We start from the raw sequence: 15452 nt of genomic DNA on the forward strand, positions 1-15452 counted from the left end.
CTTTGATTACGTTTCATTAAGGGAGCTGGCTGTGACAGCAAAAGGAAACTATAATCTTCCACTAGGAAGTAGATTTCCAGGATGACGACAGACGAAAGCAGCTGTCACGCATTACATCAACGTTACCTGTCTGCTGCTTTATCTGAAGGCTTTTGTCCATATATGCCAAAACCCAATTACACGTGAAATAAAAATGGAAAGGCTAAGCAGCACAAGTATCCCTCCCTTTCTCTCCTATTAGTTAGCGAAGGAGACTCACTAAGCCATAGGGACATATGGGCTATCAAATGCTGCAGTACAGCACCAGCCATAAGAGAATCAACCTCGTAAATATTTCAGTGGCAGCAAGAATGGCATGAGATCAAAATCCCTTGTCTGTCATCAGCGTTGTCAGATCTGACAGACATCCATGCCCCCAGAAAACAGCTCATTAGTGGGAGGGGCACTTGGAGGAGAATCAATTTCAACTGATATCCTATGCTGCTATCCTCTCCCCTTATCTGCCAGCAACACAAGAGACCTCAGATGAAGGGCCTGAGAAACACATGCTTGGCACTGAAGTACAGAGGACCGTCCCTTTATTGTGGCTTACTACTACCCTGTGACAGACAACCAAAAGCCTTTTGCCAACAAGCATGGCAATTCCTTTGAAGCCAAAGGGCTCTTGACCAATGAAGAAGGGGGGGAAAAGGCAGAACAGTAACTTTTGGCTAGAAAAAAAATCTACGAATGCCTTCAAAACAATTTATTTTTTCCCCTGCTAAACACACTTCTGCTGGTGGTAGAGTATGAGGCTGCTTTTCTCCCTCCTTGCTTTCACAGTTGTACACAGCATGGTTTCAGGATCACGGGACAGAATGCTTGAAATAATCCCTATAACTTTCAGCATTTGTTTCCACAACATCCAGGTTAGTGATAACACATCAGCCTTTTTCTCCCTAAGTAGCAATGAAATAAGGGGTAAAAACAGCAGCACTGGGAGAGGGAGAAATTTGGTATGATATAGCCACTCTGTAACCATTCTTTGACAACAGGAAAGTTTTTGTGCATCAGTTTGAGAATTCACTCCAGGAAAACTTAGGCAAAACTGGCACTTAGGGACAATATAACAAGTTTTACAGACACCAAGGAGAACCTTCTGGCTATAACCAAGTATAACTATAAAAAAAATTGTTTCAGGTCACGAGAATAAAGATACACCAAAAGATCCCAGACCACATATTGTCTGGACAAGTACTGGTACAAGGATGTTTTCAGCTTTCCAGGCCTGCACTTGAGTAGAAGAATCAAAGAAAAACCTCAGCAAAAGGACATAAATCACACTTGCATCCAAGACAATTCTAGTTTCTTTAACCGCACAAATACTTGGTATCACACTTTTGGCTACAGCTACACTGCTTAGAAATCCTGCTGCATCTGGGAATATTAATTCCTCAAATGAAAAACAAGGGTAGTTTGTACTGTGAAATTACAACAGTGCTGGAATTGAAACAGGCCTTGAACTTGAAGGTCTCTGCTTGGCAGAAGTGAAGCAACTACAATGTAAGTCTCCTCACTTATTTACTCACTGTACAAGGAAAGCATGTCCTCATTTACTTATTTATTCACTCCTTCAAGCTATCTCGGCCCCCAGTCCTTTGCTGGTACTTTCACTTGACAGCACAAATCCCCTGGGTGCCTCCTACATCTACAGGAAGACAAGAATACTATTGTTCACACTGAATAGTTAATTCCCTCCATTGCCTAAAAAACAGCAATATTGCTTTTTTCCATCTAAATTAACATTGTCCTTCATGTTTCACAGTTATATCCCTACTTCTCTTCACAGAGACATCCCTTCAAGACATCCCTTAACTAGAGAAGGATGGTATGGTCCTCTCCTGGATTGCAAGGCTGGCTGTAAAACTAGACCCTCATCCTCTCCAGAAAACAAAAAAAAGAGTACAAAGATGTTTGATTTTTAATGCTGAGGAGAACAACCTTTACATGCCATGCTCATACAAAGGTCTCTCAAAGTATGTGCCAATTTTCTAGCATTCTGTCGTACCCTCCTCTTCCCACGTTACACATGTAAAATACACACCCTGCTAACTGCTCTGGTACATGCAAATAATTCAAAGAAAATCCTCTTCAATATCAGCAGTTTTATCCTTTGACCCTCCTGTTCCTTCCCTTATGACAAGCAATTTCATTTTATGTCAACTGACAAACACACACCTTGTGCTGTACACCTCAACAGCAGCATCAATCTAGCAAGTCTATTCCATCTCAGGAAACATATGCTTACCTAAGACATAACCTGGAAGGTCTCATGTCTTTTGCTTTGCATTAAAGTTTCTTATCTTCACCTGCATAGCTGAAATCTACCAAACTAAATCTAAATATACTGTCCCACCCTGACTCCTAAAAAACAAGTTTATAAGATGTGAGAGGGAAGCCTGTGAATAGTATAGTGTGTAAGAACAAAGTAATTCCCAAAATACCTGGAAAGGGAATAAGTAATCCTTGGGTTGTTGCCAAAAGAAATCTGATCTTTTGAATATAAAATAGTGGCTATAACCTAAAATAATCCTAGAACATCTGCCAACACCAAAATACATTAGATGCCTTGAGGTTAATACTTGTTATTTTCCCTACATTTAAAGCAAATATGTTGAATACTTTAAATGCTATTTCTAAAGCATCCTCAGTTTTTTTAAATTATAAAAGTGTCTGTGCTTTGCCAGTTCTCCAGAGAAAGATCTTCTATTGGCTGCATAGAAAGGAATTTAAAAGGGCATCAAAATGTTAGACTTCTCACCAAATATAAATATAACCTCATTTAATTAGGGAAACGGTTTGAGATACTGAAATATACGCTTAAGAAGTACAGAAGTGCAGGGCTGGTTTTTTTAAATACCGGGGGGGGAAAAAAAAAAAAGAAGAGAGTAACATTATAAAACATTTAACTCAAAATCAGAACAGTTCTTTAATAATCGCAAATGAACTTTTTACAATATCCATTTTCGAACTTTCTGGGCACACTTCCTGTAAAACACTTGAGTGTCCTCTGTGAGTTACAAAGAGCAAGTTTCCTGTGTTATATAGCTAAAAAAACCTGGACATTCCTGACAACTTGGCATCACGTCTTTTTTTTAAAAAAAAACCAGATCACACAATAATTTAGACAGCATTTATAGCATTATAAAATCAGAACCCCACTCTTGAATCACTCATGAGAGCAGCCATTAAGAATACAACAGCTTTAGGAATACAAATAATGAGGATGTAAAACTATCTGTGCAAAACTGCATTATTTTTACTGTCTAAAATTTCAGGGAAGTAACACCGCCAAAAGCAGAGAGAGGATAACAAACTGTCATGAAAGTAATGCTACCTCGGATTTTCAAACAGGAATTACATTATGAAGTAAGTATTAGGTAAAGAAAAAAAAATAATCTGATGGCACTTTGAACAACAATGACAAGTGTCCTGGAAATTGCAGTTGAACAAGAACTGATAGAGGTTCATGTTAAAGTCTCTTTCGGGAGTAGCAATTGATTTGGGGGCATCAACTTGGGCATTTCTTTCCATGCAAAAATCAATCTTTCCAACATCTTTGCTTTGCGGGCTACTAATGCATTTAAGAATGAGCAGTCTTTTGAGGAGTGTGCTTTCTTCCATGCATCTGAAATCTTTAGAACAGTTGGATCATCGATTCCCTGGATTTCCCTACTCCAATCCATTTAACTGCAGGAGAGAAAAGCAAACTTTTATTATAAATAATACAAAGCAAGATCAAATTGTATCATCTTAAGAGAGAAATGTATCTTCTTAAGCACTTATGATCTTAAGTACTGTAGTTGGAAGAAAAACACGGCATATACACTATTAGTAAGTTAAGAAATTACGTCTATTTTTCTCACAGTAAGAATGCATTGATAACTTAGAAAAGCAGGAACAGTTTTAAGGCTGCCATAGGAAAGAAATCAATTTTCCAGGAAAAAAAGATACATAGAAACTGTCAGAAAAGTAAAGACTGGCATCACCTCCTAAATCCTAGTTTTGGATGGAAACACGGGATCATCTTTCTTAGGGAGCATAAGAGAAACTTGTTAGTTTAGGACCTCTTATTGTCACATATATTTAATCGCATTAATATACCAGTAATCCCATTGATTTTATAAATGCTGTAGAACTAAACACCTCCTATAACCTCTCTGAAAAACATTGAAGCAAGTTATAAAGATCTCAGCCAAACAAGAATTATAAGCCAAAGAAAGAATGCGTATTAAAACTCCTGAAAATTTTCAATTTAACAGTTAAATAGCTAAAAAGATGTGAAACAATACTCACAAACATCACCAGGTACGCTAGAGTAAGCACTAACTAGTTTCCAATATTTTCAACGCTCATTCAGACAAAGTCCAAGACAGGTTTCACTGGGCAGGAAACAAAACCTGATTTACTTACCAGGAACACCCAACTCCATTTCTATAAAGCGAACATAATTTTGTGCATTTACAGGCAGCTCATCAAATGTCCTTGCATTTGATATGTCCGTATCCCATCCTGGGAGTGTCTCATACTGAACCTCCACTTTATTTAAGACTTCGTGGTTGGCTGAGAAGTAAACAGAAACAAAAAATATGTCCTCAAAGATTATATATTCTCTACCACTACACATAAAACTGTAAAGCTTTTCATTATTTTCTTATATAAAGAGGTTTACTCATAAGAGAACAGTAGCACCAAAGGTGCCCGTGTCCTTTTTTGTCATTATAAGCAGAGAAAAAAAAAAAATCCAGTAATTACCATACCTTAGACTTTAGGAATTCCAAGTACTCAAGAGTCACATGCATATATTTTGCTTGAACCACAATCTTCTCAGTTCAATAAACAACTTATCAACATTTTTGGGAATTACTTTTGCTGATTCCTGAACAAATACCATTTTGTTTGGGAGATCTAACTCCCCCTTCATGAGAGAATATAGTGACAGGAGTGTATTTTTTGCTAAACAAACACAGCTATAGACTACACCTTATGACTAACAGACTTCTGCTGTCCAGACCCTCAGCAACAAATCTACCAGGCAGTGTGGAGTCCCATATGAGGTCTGAATAGCAACTGTTCCAATTCTCAGAACAGAAACAAGTATATTCCATTTTATCCTTCATTTAGCAACTTGCTACAAAGTCATCCATTAACTCCGAATCCTGTCATGATTTCAAGTACTGGAAAAGATACCAGACACACTGTTCTGGAATGTAATCATTCCAGTGGTTATCTTGAACATTGGTCTTGGAATGACAATGGGCAATGAAACAAAATCCTTAAGCCTGAAAATGGTTAAAATATCTTGACAATTAAGAAATGGGAGGTGTCAGGCACTCTTGCCTCCCTGAAAAAGACAGGTTTCTGCCAAAGGCATTGTAATAAATGTTACAAAGTCTCCATGTCCTAGATAAGTCACTCCTGCAAAGACAGCTAGCCAGCCTGGGAAAGGGTGCAAGAAGGACAGTAGATGTGCAAACACAAAACCACAGCCAACCCGCTCCAGCGAGTATGCAGCCAGCAAACTCAAGGTCAGCATCTGAAATAACGTGTCCTGGTGCAGCTAAGGGTTCAATAGGAGCAGTGTTGTAAGGACAGCCTTTATGAACCAGGCATTTTGAGGAATGGTGAAAAGAGGACTATGCTCTCAGGACTTCAAAGGCCACAGCAGTGAAGAAAGGCACAATTTTTGGACTGAGATGTTCACAGGTTAAGACATATGATCCTGAATCAATACTTGTGGTAATCAGGACAGACAGGCACATTAAGGGCTGCAGAGGCCAAGGATAAGCACTTTCTCTAACGTCATCAGCAGTACCAACTGAAGATCACGGCAGGGTGATATTTAGTACAACAGCTACATTCAAAGTGCAAAACCACGAACTAATCTCCTGGCAGTGCAGATGGTCCAGAATGAAACACTAGCCTCCCTCTTTCTGATGAAGGAAAGTAACTGAACACCTCATCTGGGAGGTCCATAGGCATTTTTCTTTAAAGCCTCTCTGATGAGGCTATCTGGGAAAAGCTGAAAGCACTTAGAATTGAATGGTCTAATCTTGTCCACAATCTTCCACTACTTTGCATTATTTCAGTTCTTTACTTCCTCAAAAGAGAGGAAGAAAAAGATGGGATAATTTCTTGATGTTTTAAATTATTCTCTCCTTTTGCTCCAGTAGGTGTGGTAAAAGACAATGTGTGGTAAAGATAAGCCAACAACTGAGCTCAGTGCATAACAAATGTAGTCCCCATCTAGATTTCTCTCACTGCTTCCCTTAGGGGATTTCTCTTTTAGGCTTTCTGGAATATTCCTTATTAACAGCTGAATTAGGTAACAGAGAGAGCAGATATAATGATATCTGGTAGTCTGGTACTATAATTTGGGAGAGGGAAGGATGTGATGTCACTTTCAACTGGGCATCATTGTAAAAGAAAGGTCCTTTCAAGGGGAAAAAGCAAGTATTACAGTAAAGCTTCTCCATAATAATCTCCCAATTTCCTCAGGATCTACGTTTTCAAAGTCTCCTGAGCTAAAGGTTGTGTCTGTCTGTGCTGAGATCAGCTGATGCCTGAACTTGAACAGGAGGCACTACCAGGACTAGACTGTGGCTTTCACATCCCTTTACACTTATCAGCTCAGGGCTAGCAGGGAGTTCTAGCTTGCTTTCATAAACTCCTGTGACTGGTAAGAAACGGAGACACTGGCCAGCTCCACAGCAAGAGACTATAGCCTCAAAAACACCAACTGAAGTCAGCAGTAAATTTACAAGACACTGTAACTTATCTCCTAAAAGGAGATTACAAAATGCCCACAGAAAACTAAGGTAAAAAAAAAACCAGAGTGAGACTCAAATGATCCAGCTGGAAAAAGAAACAATATATGAAATATGGTAAGTTTTTCCAGAGATGGTGGGCACTGTGTGTGCTTCTAAATTAGTGACAGTCATTTCACAAGAAGGGTAAATCACTAACATCTCCAAGAGAGTGGGAGGGTAGGAAGGGGAGAGAAAAAGAAATACCCTGCCAGCAAGAGATTCCTAGACTATATCTCTTCTAAATTAAATTCAAAATTTCAAAATGGTAAGTTAAAAAAAAAAAAATTATATGACTGCATAGCATGAAGAGATATAAACATCAGAAATAATCTAATTGCCTGCAAAACACGAATGGGGAAGAAAGTTACCTTTCCATTTTCATGCCAGGAGCAGGGGTAATAACTAACCTGCAGCATATGTGCTGAAAATGCTGCCAAATGTTGAGGAGTATAGCAAAGAGAAGGTGTAGAACACAGAGGCACTGTGAGAGACAGCATCTTTCAGCTTACCAGAAGTTCATTTCAAACTCTTTCCTGACACTTCAGGAAGACAGCATGTCAACAGCAAAGACAACAGCTTCTACTAAATTTCTACCAGAATTCTTAATTGCTCACGCAGTAAAGAAAAATATAGTTAGGGAGGTGAGTCACATTGTGCTGCTAGACAGACCAAAGGTCAGCTACCTGTTACCTGGGCATATACAAGGAGCAAAGTCTGCCCTCAGGAGCTGTAATAAGGTTCTGGTCCCATTCGAGAGACATAACGAATGGTGAGGTGGGAAGTAATCACTGACATGTCAGTACTGGAAAACATGGCCACTTGTGTTTATGCCATCTTTAATGATGAACTGACAGAAAGCAAGACAAGTCCAAAACAGCGCCAAGGTTAGATGACAGGGCTACAGATGAAGTAGTTCTCAGTTCAAATGTGCAGTCTCCATTATGTTCAAAAGCCATATAATTTCTTTAATATCTTGATAAGGATATCAAGGATATCAATCAGGGAATATCCAAGTATTCAAAATGGAAAAGCATTCCCTGGCTTCTTGTGCTAGCACGACAAGTACTAAACTTCCTGAATAGAAGTGCTGCCATATCATTCAGTATGCATTCCGATTTTAACTAGCACTTTGGTTTGAAGATACTGGAGGGTAAATCAACTGGTGAACTCCCCTAAGCACATCGAGAAAAAGGGGTTTTTTTTGTTAATTCCTTACGAATTTCCCTATTTTCAATTACTATTGGCAGATCATCACTTATTCCTTTATACATAATTACATCTTTATACTAGATAAATCCTGCTGTGAGTGGTATCTGATTACTACAGGTGATCTCAACCACAAAATGTTCTTTGCTGCCAATACATGAAAAAAATGGAACCTGTGCCCAGCCTCAAACTCCGAGGTAGCAATTAGAAAGCCAGAAAGCCCACTCTTTAGCACTTGTTAATGTTATTCCTTTTTCTGGAGTAGCTCTATTAGAGCAAACTGAAAAGGCTGCCATATGCATGAAAATAACGTGTTGTAATATTTGAATATTTTAATGTGCAGATACATTTTTCAGGTAAAAATGATCACTAAAATGACCACTGTCCTTCTCAGCAACTACAGTTTCTATCATGCTAAGTTGCTGTATGTTGGTCTTCCATTATAAAACAGCCTTGCTTTCACCTCGACTAATTGCTCATTTCCTCCTGCACCCCTTTTCCCTCTTTGCCATTGTGTAGGTGTGACAGGTAAGTGAGGGTGTGTGACTGTTTTTTGGCTGCTCTGTGAACCATTAAAGGGAACTGAAGTGTTAGAAAAACAACACAAGGAGAGCAAAAAAATGGCTTTTCAACCAGATCGGTTGTCTCATGTGGTTCACCACATGCTTAAATGAAGACCTGATGTGCTCAAAGAGGGGATGAATACAGTAGTGGGAATAAGACACTGTTGGAGTGTGAAACAAGCTTCCAATTTAGCTTGAAGGTAATGCAGACTGTATTAAAGGAAAGGGATAAAGGAGTAACATTTACACTGAAGAAGCTTTATATAGTACTCTGCATCTTTCTAGCAAACAAATGACAGTACTCTGTACAGGTGTCCTCAGGGTGTGTGTACAGGGTGTCTCTGGTGCACCTGTGAAGATGTTAGTGGCTTGATGCTGAAGTAATACAATTCTGTCATAAATATTACAAATACATTTAAGTATCTTATTACATTTTACTGAAATCTAAAATTGTTAAACAAGCAGTCTTACCAGGAAAATGAGGTATGATTTCACCGTCTAGTTTGTATGCAACACCAATTTTGATTTCTGGAAATACGTCCAAGATATCCAATTTGGTAAGAGCCAATCTAAAAAGAAACATTAATCTGGTTAAACAAGTTTAACAACTCCCAACTCTAACCCCACTGTAAAATACAGAAGGAAGATTTAAGTAAAGCATGTATTTACACAGTTTGAAATTTTATACCACTTTTGTTTCAGACACCTGTTTTTCATTTTAATTACTATCTCAGAGTCATATGAAAATTTTCCACATTTCCACATACTACTGAAGACACCGATGTGTTCCCATCTAATTTTGAAACAAACTAACAGAACGGAACTCCACAAACTCTATCAAGTTTTAAGGTCTTTGTAATGCATTTGATTTGTTTTGGGTTTGGTGGTATGGCAAGGGCTGGGCTAGCTTGAAGCATCAAATACCGAGATACATAAATGCTTCTTGGATCACTTTAAATGAGAAATAACAATGTGCTACAAGTAAAGAAAAATTTACAAGTACGAAAACGTCAAATATAGAAACATTTCAAACTAGGAGAAATGAGGGACAGTTAATTTATCAAAATATCAAAACAATCAACACATCTACACTAACAGTCTGAATGTTACTAACTAGTACATGTACAATATACAGTAATCTGTCGCATTTCAAGATTTTATGTCAAGTTGCCAGCAAAGCTGTCAAAATAACTCACGCAGTAAATCCATTAATCATGTAGGCGTATCGGAGTGACACAAGGTCCAGCCAGCCACATCTTCTCTTTCTTCCAGTGGTAACACCAAACTCTTTGCCTCTCATTTGCAGCAATTCTCCAATTTCCTAAAAACAAAGAATACTATTAACATGAGCCTTTTTTTAATCTATGTAATTTATTTTCAATAAACCATGCAGGTGTATACTTCACATTTTACAATATTTAAGTTACCTTAAAAGTTCTTCCCCCAATTTTTCAGAAAGTTGTCCATTGGTATGAAAATAAAAATAAAGAAATGCTATTTCTTATTCAAGAGAATACTATTTGAGCAAATCTCTGAAAATTTGTTTCTGCTCTAGCATTCCACTCCATAGAAAAGTCTCAGAAACAATCAGATTTGTCAGTCCTGTAAGCTCAAGTCTAGAAAAAGAATAGTGAGACCTCCAAACACAGTCATCCACTTGGTTTAACCAGTAACAATGACTTAAGACAGACTCACCAAATTATTTCACCTAGTTACAAGTCATATCTAGGGCTGATGTCACTCACGTTATTTTGTTCTGTAGGAAAGGCACCAATTCCAACTCTTGTTGTGTACGCTTTCACAACTCCATACACTTCCCCAACATTCTGAGGGGGCATGCCCAGACCTGTGCACACACCTCCAACTGTGCAGTTGGATGAAGTCACAAAAGGATACGTGCCTATGAAAAAAAAGTATTAAAAAAACTTATTAAAACACTGTTTTAAAACTCTTTTTTTTAAAATCTAACCTGGTAAGGAATAGTACTTGGCATTGTATTTACCTAGGTTTTACAACACTAAAAACGAGAGCATACTTAATGAGCTCTCAGCTTTGTATGCACATTGGCTGATTCTTCATTGAAAAAGGTAGGTATCTTACCACTTCAACTAGTACAGAGGCTAAAGTTGGTTACAGAATGATTCAGAATGATGATACAAGTAAAACAATTCTAGAATAAGCCACTGGAAAACCTTTCTATGTTATAAACACATAAAGATGCCTTGCTGTCTCATAGAGTCTTAAGAAAATGGTATTAAAAGATGAAAAAACATACAGCTTCACTACTTTTCATTTTGGGAGGGAAAAAAAATTAGAAAATTAGAAGGGCCAAGGCACAACTAGAACTTAGGCTGGCCACTACTGTAAAGGTAAGAAAAGTTTCTATATTAGTAACAAAAGGAGGAGTAAAGAGAACTCTCATCCTTTAATGGATGCAGGGGGAAGCTTAGTGACCAAAGATGAGGAAAAACCTGAGTTACCTAATGCCTTCTTGATCCCAGTCTTCAATGGTGAAACTAATTGTTATCTGGGCACCCAGCCCCCTGAGCCAGAAGACAGAGACGGGGAAGAGAATGAAGCCCTTTTAGCCCATTGGGAACTGGTGTGTGACCTGCTGCTCCACCTCAATGCACAGAAATCCATGGGGCCAGATGCAATCTACCTGAAGGTGCTGAGGGAGCTGTGGCAAGAGTGCTCACTAAGCCACTCTCCATCATCTACCAGCAGTCCTGGCTCACCAAGGAGGTCCCAAGGACTGAAGGATGGCAGATATGACCCCCAATACAAGAAAGGCCAGAAGAGCGTTCTGGGGACTACAAGCCTGTCAGTCTGACTTTGGTGCCAAGGAAGTTTGTGGAACAGATTATCCTGAGAACCATTGTGAGGCACATACAGGACAATCAAGGGCTCAGGCCCAGACAATCTGGCTTTATGTAAGGCAGGTCCTGTTTGACCAATGGGATCTCCTATGTCAACATGACCCGCTTAGTGGATCAAGGAAAGCCTGAGGACATAGCCTTCTTGGACTTTGGTAAGGCATTTGACACAGTGTCTCACTCCTGGAGAAAGTGGCTGCCCATAGCTTGGATGGACTTATTCTGACAAGGATGGGAAACCGGCTGGATGGTCGGGCCCAGAGTCCCAGTGAATGGGATAAATCTGGTGGTGTTCCCCAGGGGTTAGGGTTGAGGTCTGTTCTGTTTAACACGTATATCGATGATCTGGATGGGGGGATTAAATGCATCTTCAGTAAGTTTGCCAATGACACCAAACTGCGCAGGTGCAAATGTCTGCTTGAGGGCAGGAAGACTCTTCAGAAGGCCCCAGATAGGGTGGAGTGATGAGCCAAGGCCAATTGTATGAGGTTTAACAGGGCCAAGTGCTGGGTCCTGCACTTGGGCCACAACAACCCCAGGCAACACTACAGGCTTGGGGCAGAGTGGCTGGAAAGCTGTCCAGAGGAAAAACAGTTAGGGGTGTTGGCTGACATCTGGCTGAACATGCGCCAGTAGTGTGCCCAGGTGGCCAAGAAGGCCAATGGCATCCTGGGCTTGTATCAGAAATGGTGTAACCAGCAGGGCCAAGGAAGTGATTGACCCCCTGTACTTCACACTGGTGAGATCACACCTTGAACACTGTTCAGTTCTGGGCCCCTCACTACAAGAAAGACACTGAGGTGCTGGAGTGTGTCCAGAGATGGGCAACAAAGCTGGTGAAGGGTATGGAGAACCAGTCTGACGAGGAACAGCTAAGGGAGTTGGGGATGTTTAGTCTGGAGAGGCTAAGGGGAGACATGATCACTCTCTACAAATACTTAAAAGGAGTTTATAGCAAGGTGGAGGTAGGTCCAGAGTGATAGGACATGAGGAAATGGCCTCAAGATGCACCGGGGAGGTTTAAATTCGAGATTAAAAAGAACTTTTTCACTGAAAAGGTTGTCAAACGCTGGTACAGGCTGCCAGTGAGGAGTCACTCCTCCTGGAGATATTAAAAAGACGGGTAGATGATGTGCTGAGAGACATGGTGGAGTGGTAGGCTTGGCAGTGTTAAGTTAGTGGTTGGACTCAATGATCTTAAAGGTATTTTCCTACCAAAATGATTCTATGATACAAGCTCTGAAGGACACAGCGCATTATAAGGATAAGAAACTTCAAAGAAATGTAGAATACTGGAAAGAATAATTTTGCTTACATGATCACAGGAAAACACTTTCCACAATTAAAAGAAAAAGAACATTCGTGGAATATAGGTTGTCTGTTAGTAATGACTTTGTCTCTAGTTACATATTCAGCCCTTACTTATAAAGCAGAATGCACAGTAAAGAGTTAAAAATATCAAAGTCCTTATGTTTACACTTTTTTTTTAAAGTAATGGTAGATGAAACAGAGCATGTAGATCCTTAGTTGATTTGAATAGTGAACAAATGCTTCAGCCCCACAAAAACTACATATAAATCAGATATTTCTACCTCACTCTTTAGACAGTCTTTTTTTCCAGTATAAGAGATGGGAATCAGCCAAGACAAAAGAACTGAAAGCAATACAGACAACTTGAAAAAGTCAAAATGCTTCAGAAACTCTTCAGTGAGGTTTTGCTGACTGGCTTCAGCTATCTCTAGCTTCTTTTGTTTAACTCGAGTCTCTCAACAGAAAGACACAGACTTCCAGGTAATATGCAATAGCAGTTTGCAAACACTTAAGTCTCTTTCATAGAACACAGCAGTTGAGCTTTTCTGACAGATAAATGTAACTAGTGGATGTCACAAACAGCCAATAAGACAATTCTTAACTCATATTCAGCTCTCAGTCTGGTATGTTTACATTGGTTTATCATCATTCAACGTTTAAAAACACAGGAGACCATTACAGTGATTAGTCTCAGACATATCTTCCTCTTAAAACAAGCTGAAACACAAAAAGTTCCACTTAAGTAAAAACTTCTTTCCTGTAAGGGTGAGGGAGCCTTGGCACAGGCTGACCACAGAAGGCGTGGAGTCTCCTTTAGAGGTTTTCAAACCTGCCTGGATATGTTCCTGTGTGACCTGATCTAGGTGGACCCACTTTAGCAGGGAGTTTGGACTGGATGATCACTAGAGGACCCTTCCAACTCCTACCATTCTGTGTCTGTATGAGCTGTCCTTCACAATATAATGATAATGAACATAATAATCTCATTTTTAAAAAGCTGCTTGTATCAAGAAACTCCTAATTTTATTAGCAAATCTACAGTGTTTTAAGAAAAACTGCACCATTTAAAACTTCAAATTGAGATAATCTATTCAACTCTTGCCTCCTTAGCCATCCAGATTCCCAGGATCTTTCTTTACATTGTGAAACAGCAGAAAACTAGGTATTATATAAAGGGCTTAAAAAATGCAAGCTGATTCTTCAAAAGTCAACAAGTACTTTCAATATATACTTTGCCTCTCAAAGCTCCTCATTTTCCAAGTGCTTTTAACAGATGTATACAACTGAGTTATTTCACGTGAAATTTATAGACACATATAATAGCTTCTATTTAAGAAATGTCCCCTGACCTTTACTATCATTCAAATAATTAATCTTGGTAGAGTCTAAAGCTTTTTAAAAGAATTTAATGAAACATTTTTTCTTTCCTTTATTTGCTAGTAAAGAGAGTATTATTCTTCTAAAATATAGAACAACCGTAAGAACAGTCAAGCATGGAAGAGTTTATATTTAGTGTTCCTCTTTCACAAGGGTAAGCATATAGCAACATTAATCTCAAAACAATTATACCTACCAAAATCTATGTCCAGCAGTGCTGCATTTGCACCTTCTACTAAAATCTTCTTTGGTGGTCCATGTAAAGCTTCATACATGAAATAAACACCATCCTTTACCATTGGTTTTATTTTTTCCATGTAGGCCTGAATAATATTTTTAAAAAAAAAGCTAAATATGTCATAATAGGTGAACAAAGGAAGAAAGAACATTAGACTCAGATTTACATAATAGACATATGCTCTTTCTAGAAGGAAAGAAAGAAGAGGAAAAAACCCCAAGAAAGCAACAACAGAAAAAACACCAAAAAAGAAATAAAATCCAAAGTTTTGAAATACTTCAGAAATATCCAAGCTTCAGTATAATCACAATACTGTACTCAGTATTTTATTTCCAAGTGTTCAGTGTTTCTCCCCTAAAACCAGCATGTGGGGAGTTCCACTTCTGGCCATCTGAAGCCAACAAAGGGACACAATTAAAAAGCAGCATTTTTTTATACATATATAAAAAAAATTAAATACACACAAACATACATACATATATGTATATACACTTTCCCCCAGAGATACGTTTCTAAGTTACTTATTAGAATTAAGTGTCAAGTGCCTTAATGTCACTGAGTAGCTGGATCTAAGAAGCCTGTGATACTCATATTAACACTTGGTACACAGCCTTTTTACCCATAAGAATATATGAAGTTCTCATTCTAATGATTCACTTCACATGAAATCTAACATTTTGTCTTTCGGAATTAAGTGCATTAGCATAAACCAAACATTAAGTGCAAGTAATTTTCCTCAAGTTACAAATGCTATTATGTTTCCACCCTAACAATGAGTTTCAGATACTCTGCAACTCTGTGTACTGCTAATGTTTATTACGTAAACTGCAAAGCATTTAAAACATTCAACTGTCTACATATTGATAAACAAAATCCTACAACTCAACCTGAATAACATTATTTTAAGTAAGACAAATAGAAGTGCTAGGCTGGTAAACTGAGTTTAGAGGCAACTAAAGATACAATAAGGACAATTTCTTTGGCCTGATTCTCTGAAAGAATTGAGCATGTAACTGTGCACACTCTCCTCTGT

The 15452-nt window shown here is 38.6% G+C and overlaps 1 protein-coding gene across 1 annotated transcript in view; it reads right to left on the reverse strand.

Moving 5' to 3' along the window:
* Positions 1–2943: 2943 nt before the first annotated feature.
* Positions 2944–15452, reverse strand: part of ADSS2 (adenylosuccinate synthase 2) — a 38545-nt gene continuing 26036 nt past the window's right edge. The window contains exons 8-13 of the mRNA XM_061991075.1: positions 14378–14504; positions 10363–10517; positions 9814–9938; positions 9089–9186; positions 4453–4602; positions 2944–3729 (exon numbers count right to left, since the gene is read on the reverse strand). Coding sequence (XP_061847059.1) covers positions 3677–3729; positions 4453–4602; positions 9089–9186; positions 9814–9938; positions 10363–10517; positions 14378–14504 — 708 coding nt within the window. The 3' untranslated portion in view covers positions 2944–3676. The remainder of the gene's footprint in view (positions 3730–4452; positions 4603–9088; positions 9187–9813; positions 9939–10362; positions 10518–14377; positions 14505–15452) is intronic.

The sequence above is a fragment of the Colius striatus genome, chromosome 2, assembly GCF_028858725.1.
Source record: "Colius striatus isolate bColStr4 chromosome 2, bColStr4.1.hap1, whole genome shotgun sequence".
Classification (NCBI taxonomy): Eukaryota; Metazoa; Chordata; class Aves; order Coliiformes; family Coliidae; genus Colius; species Colius striatus.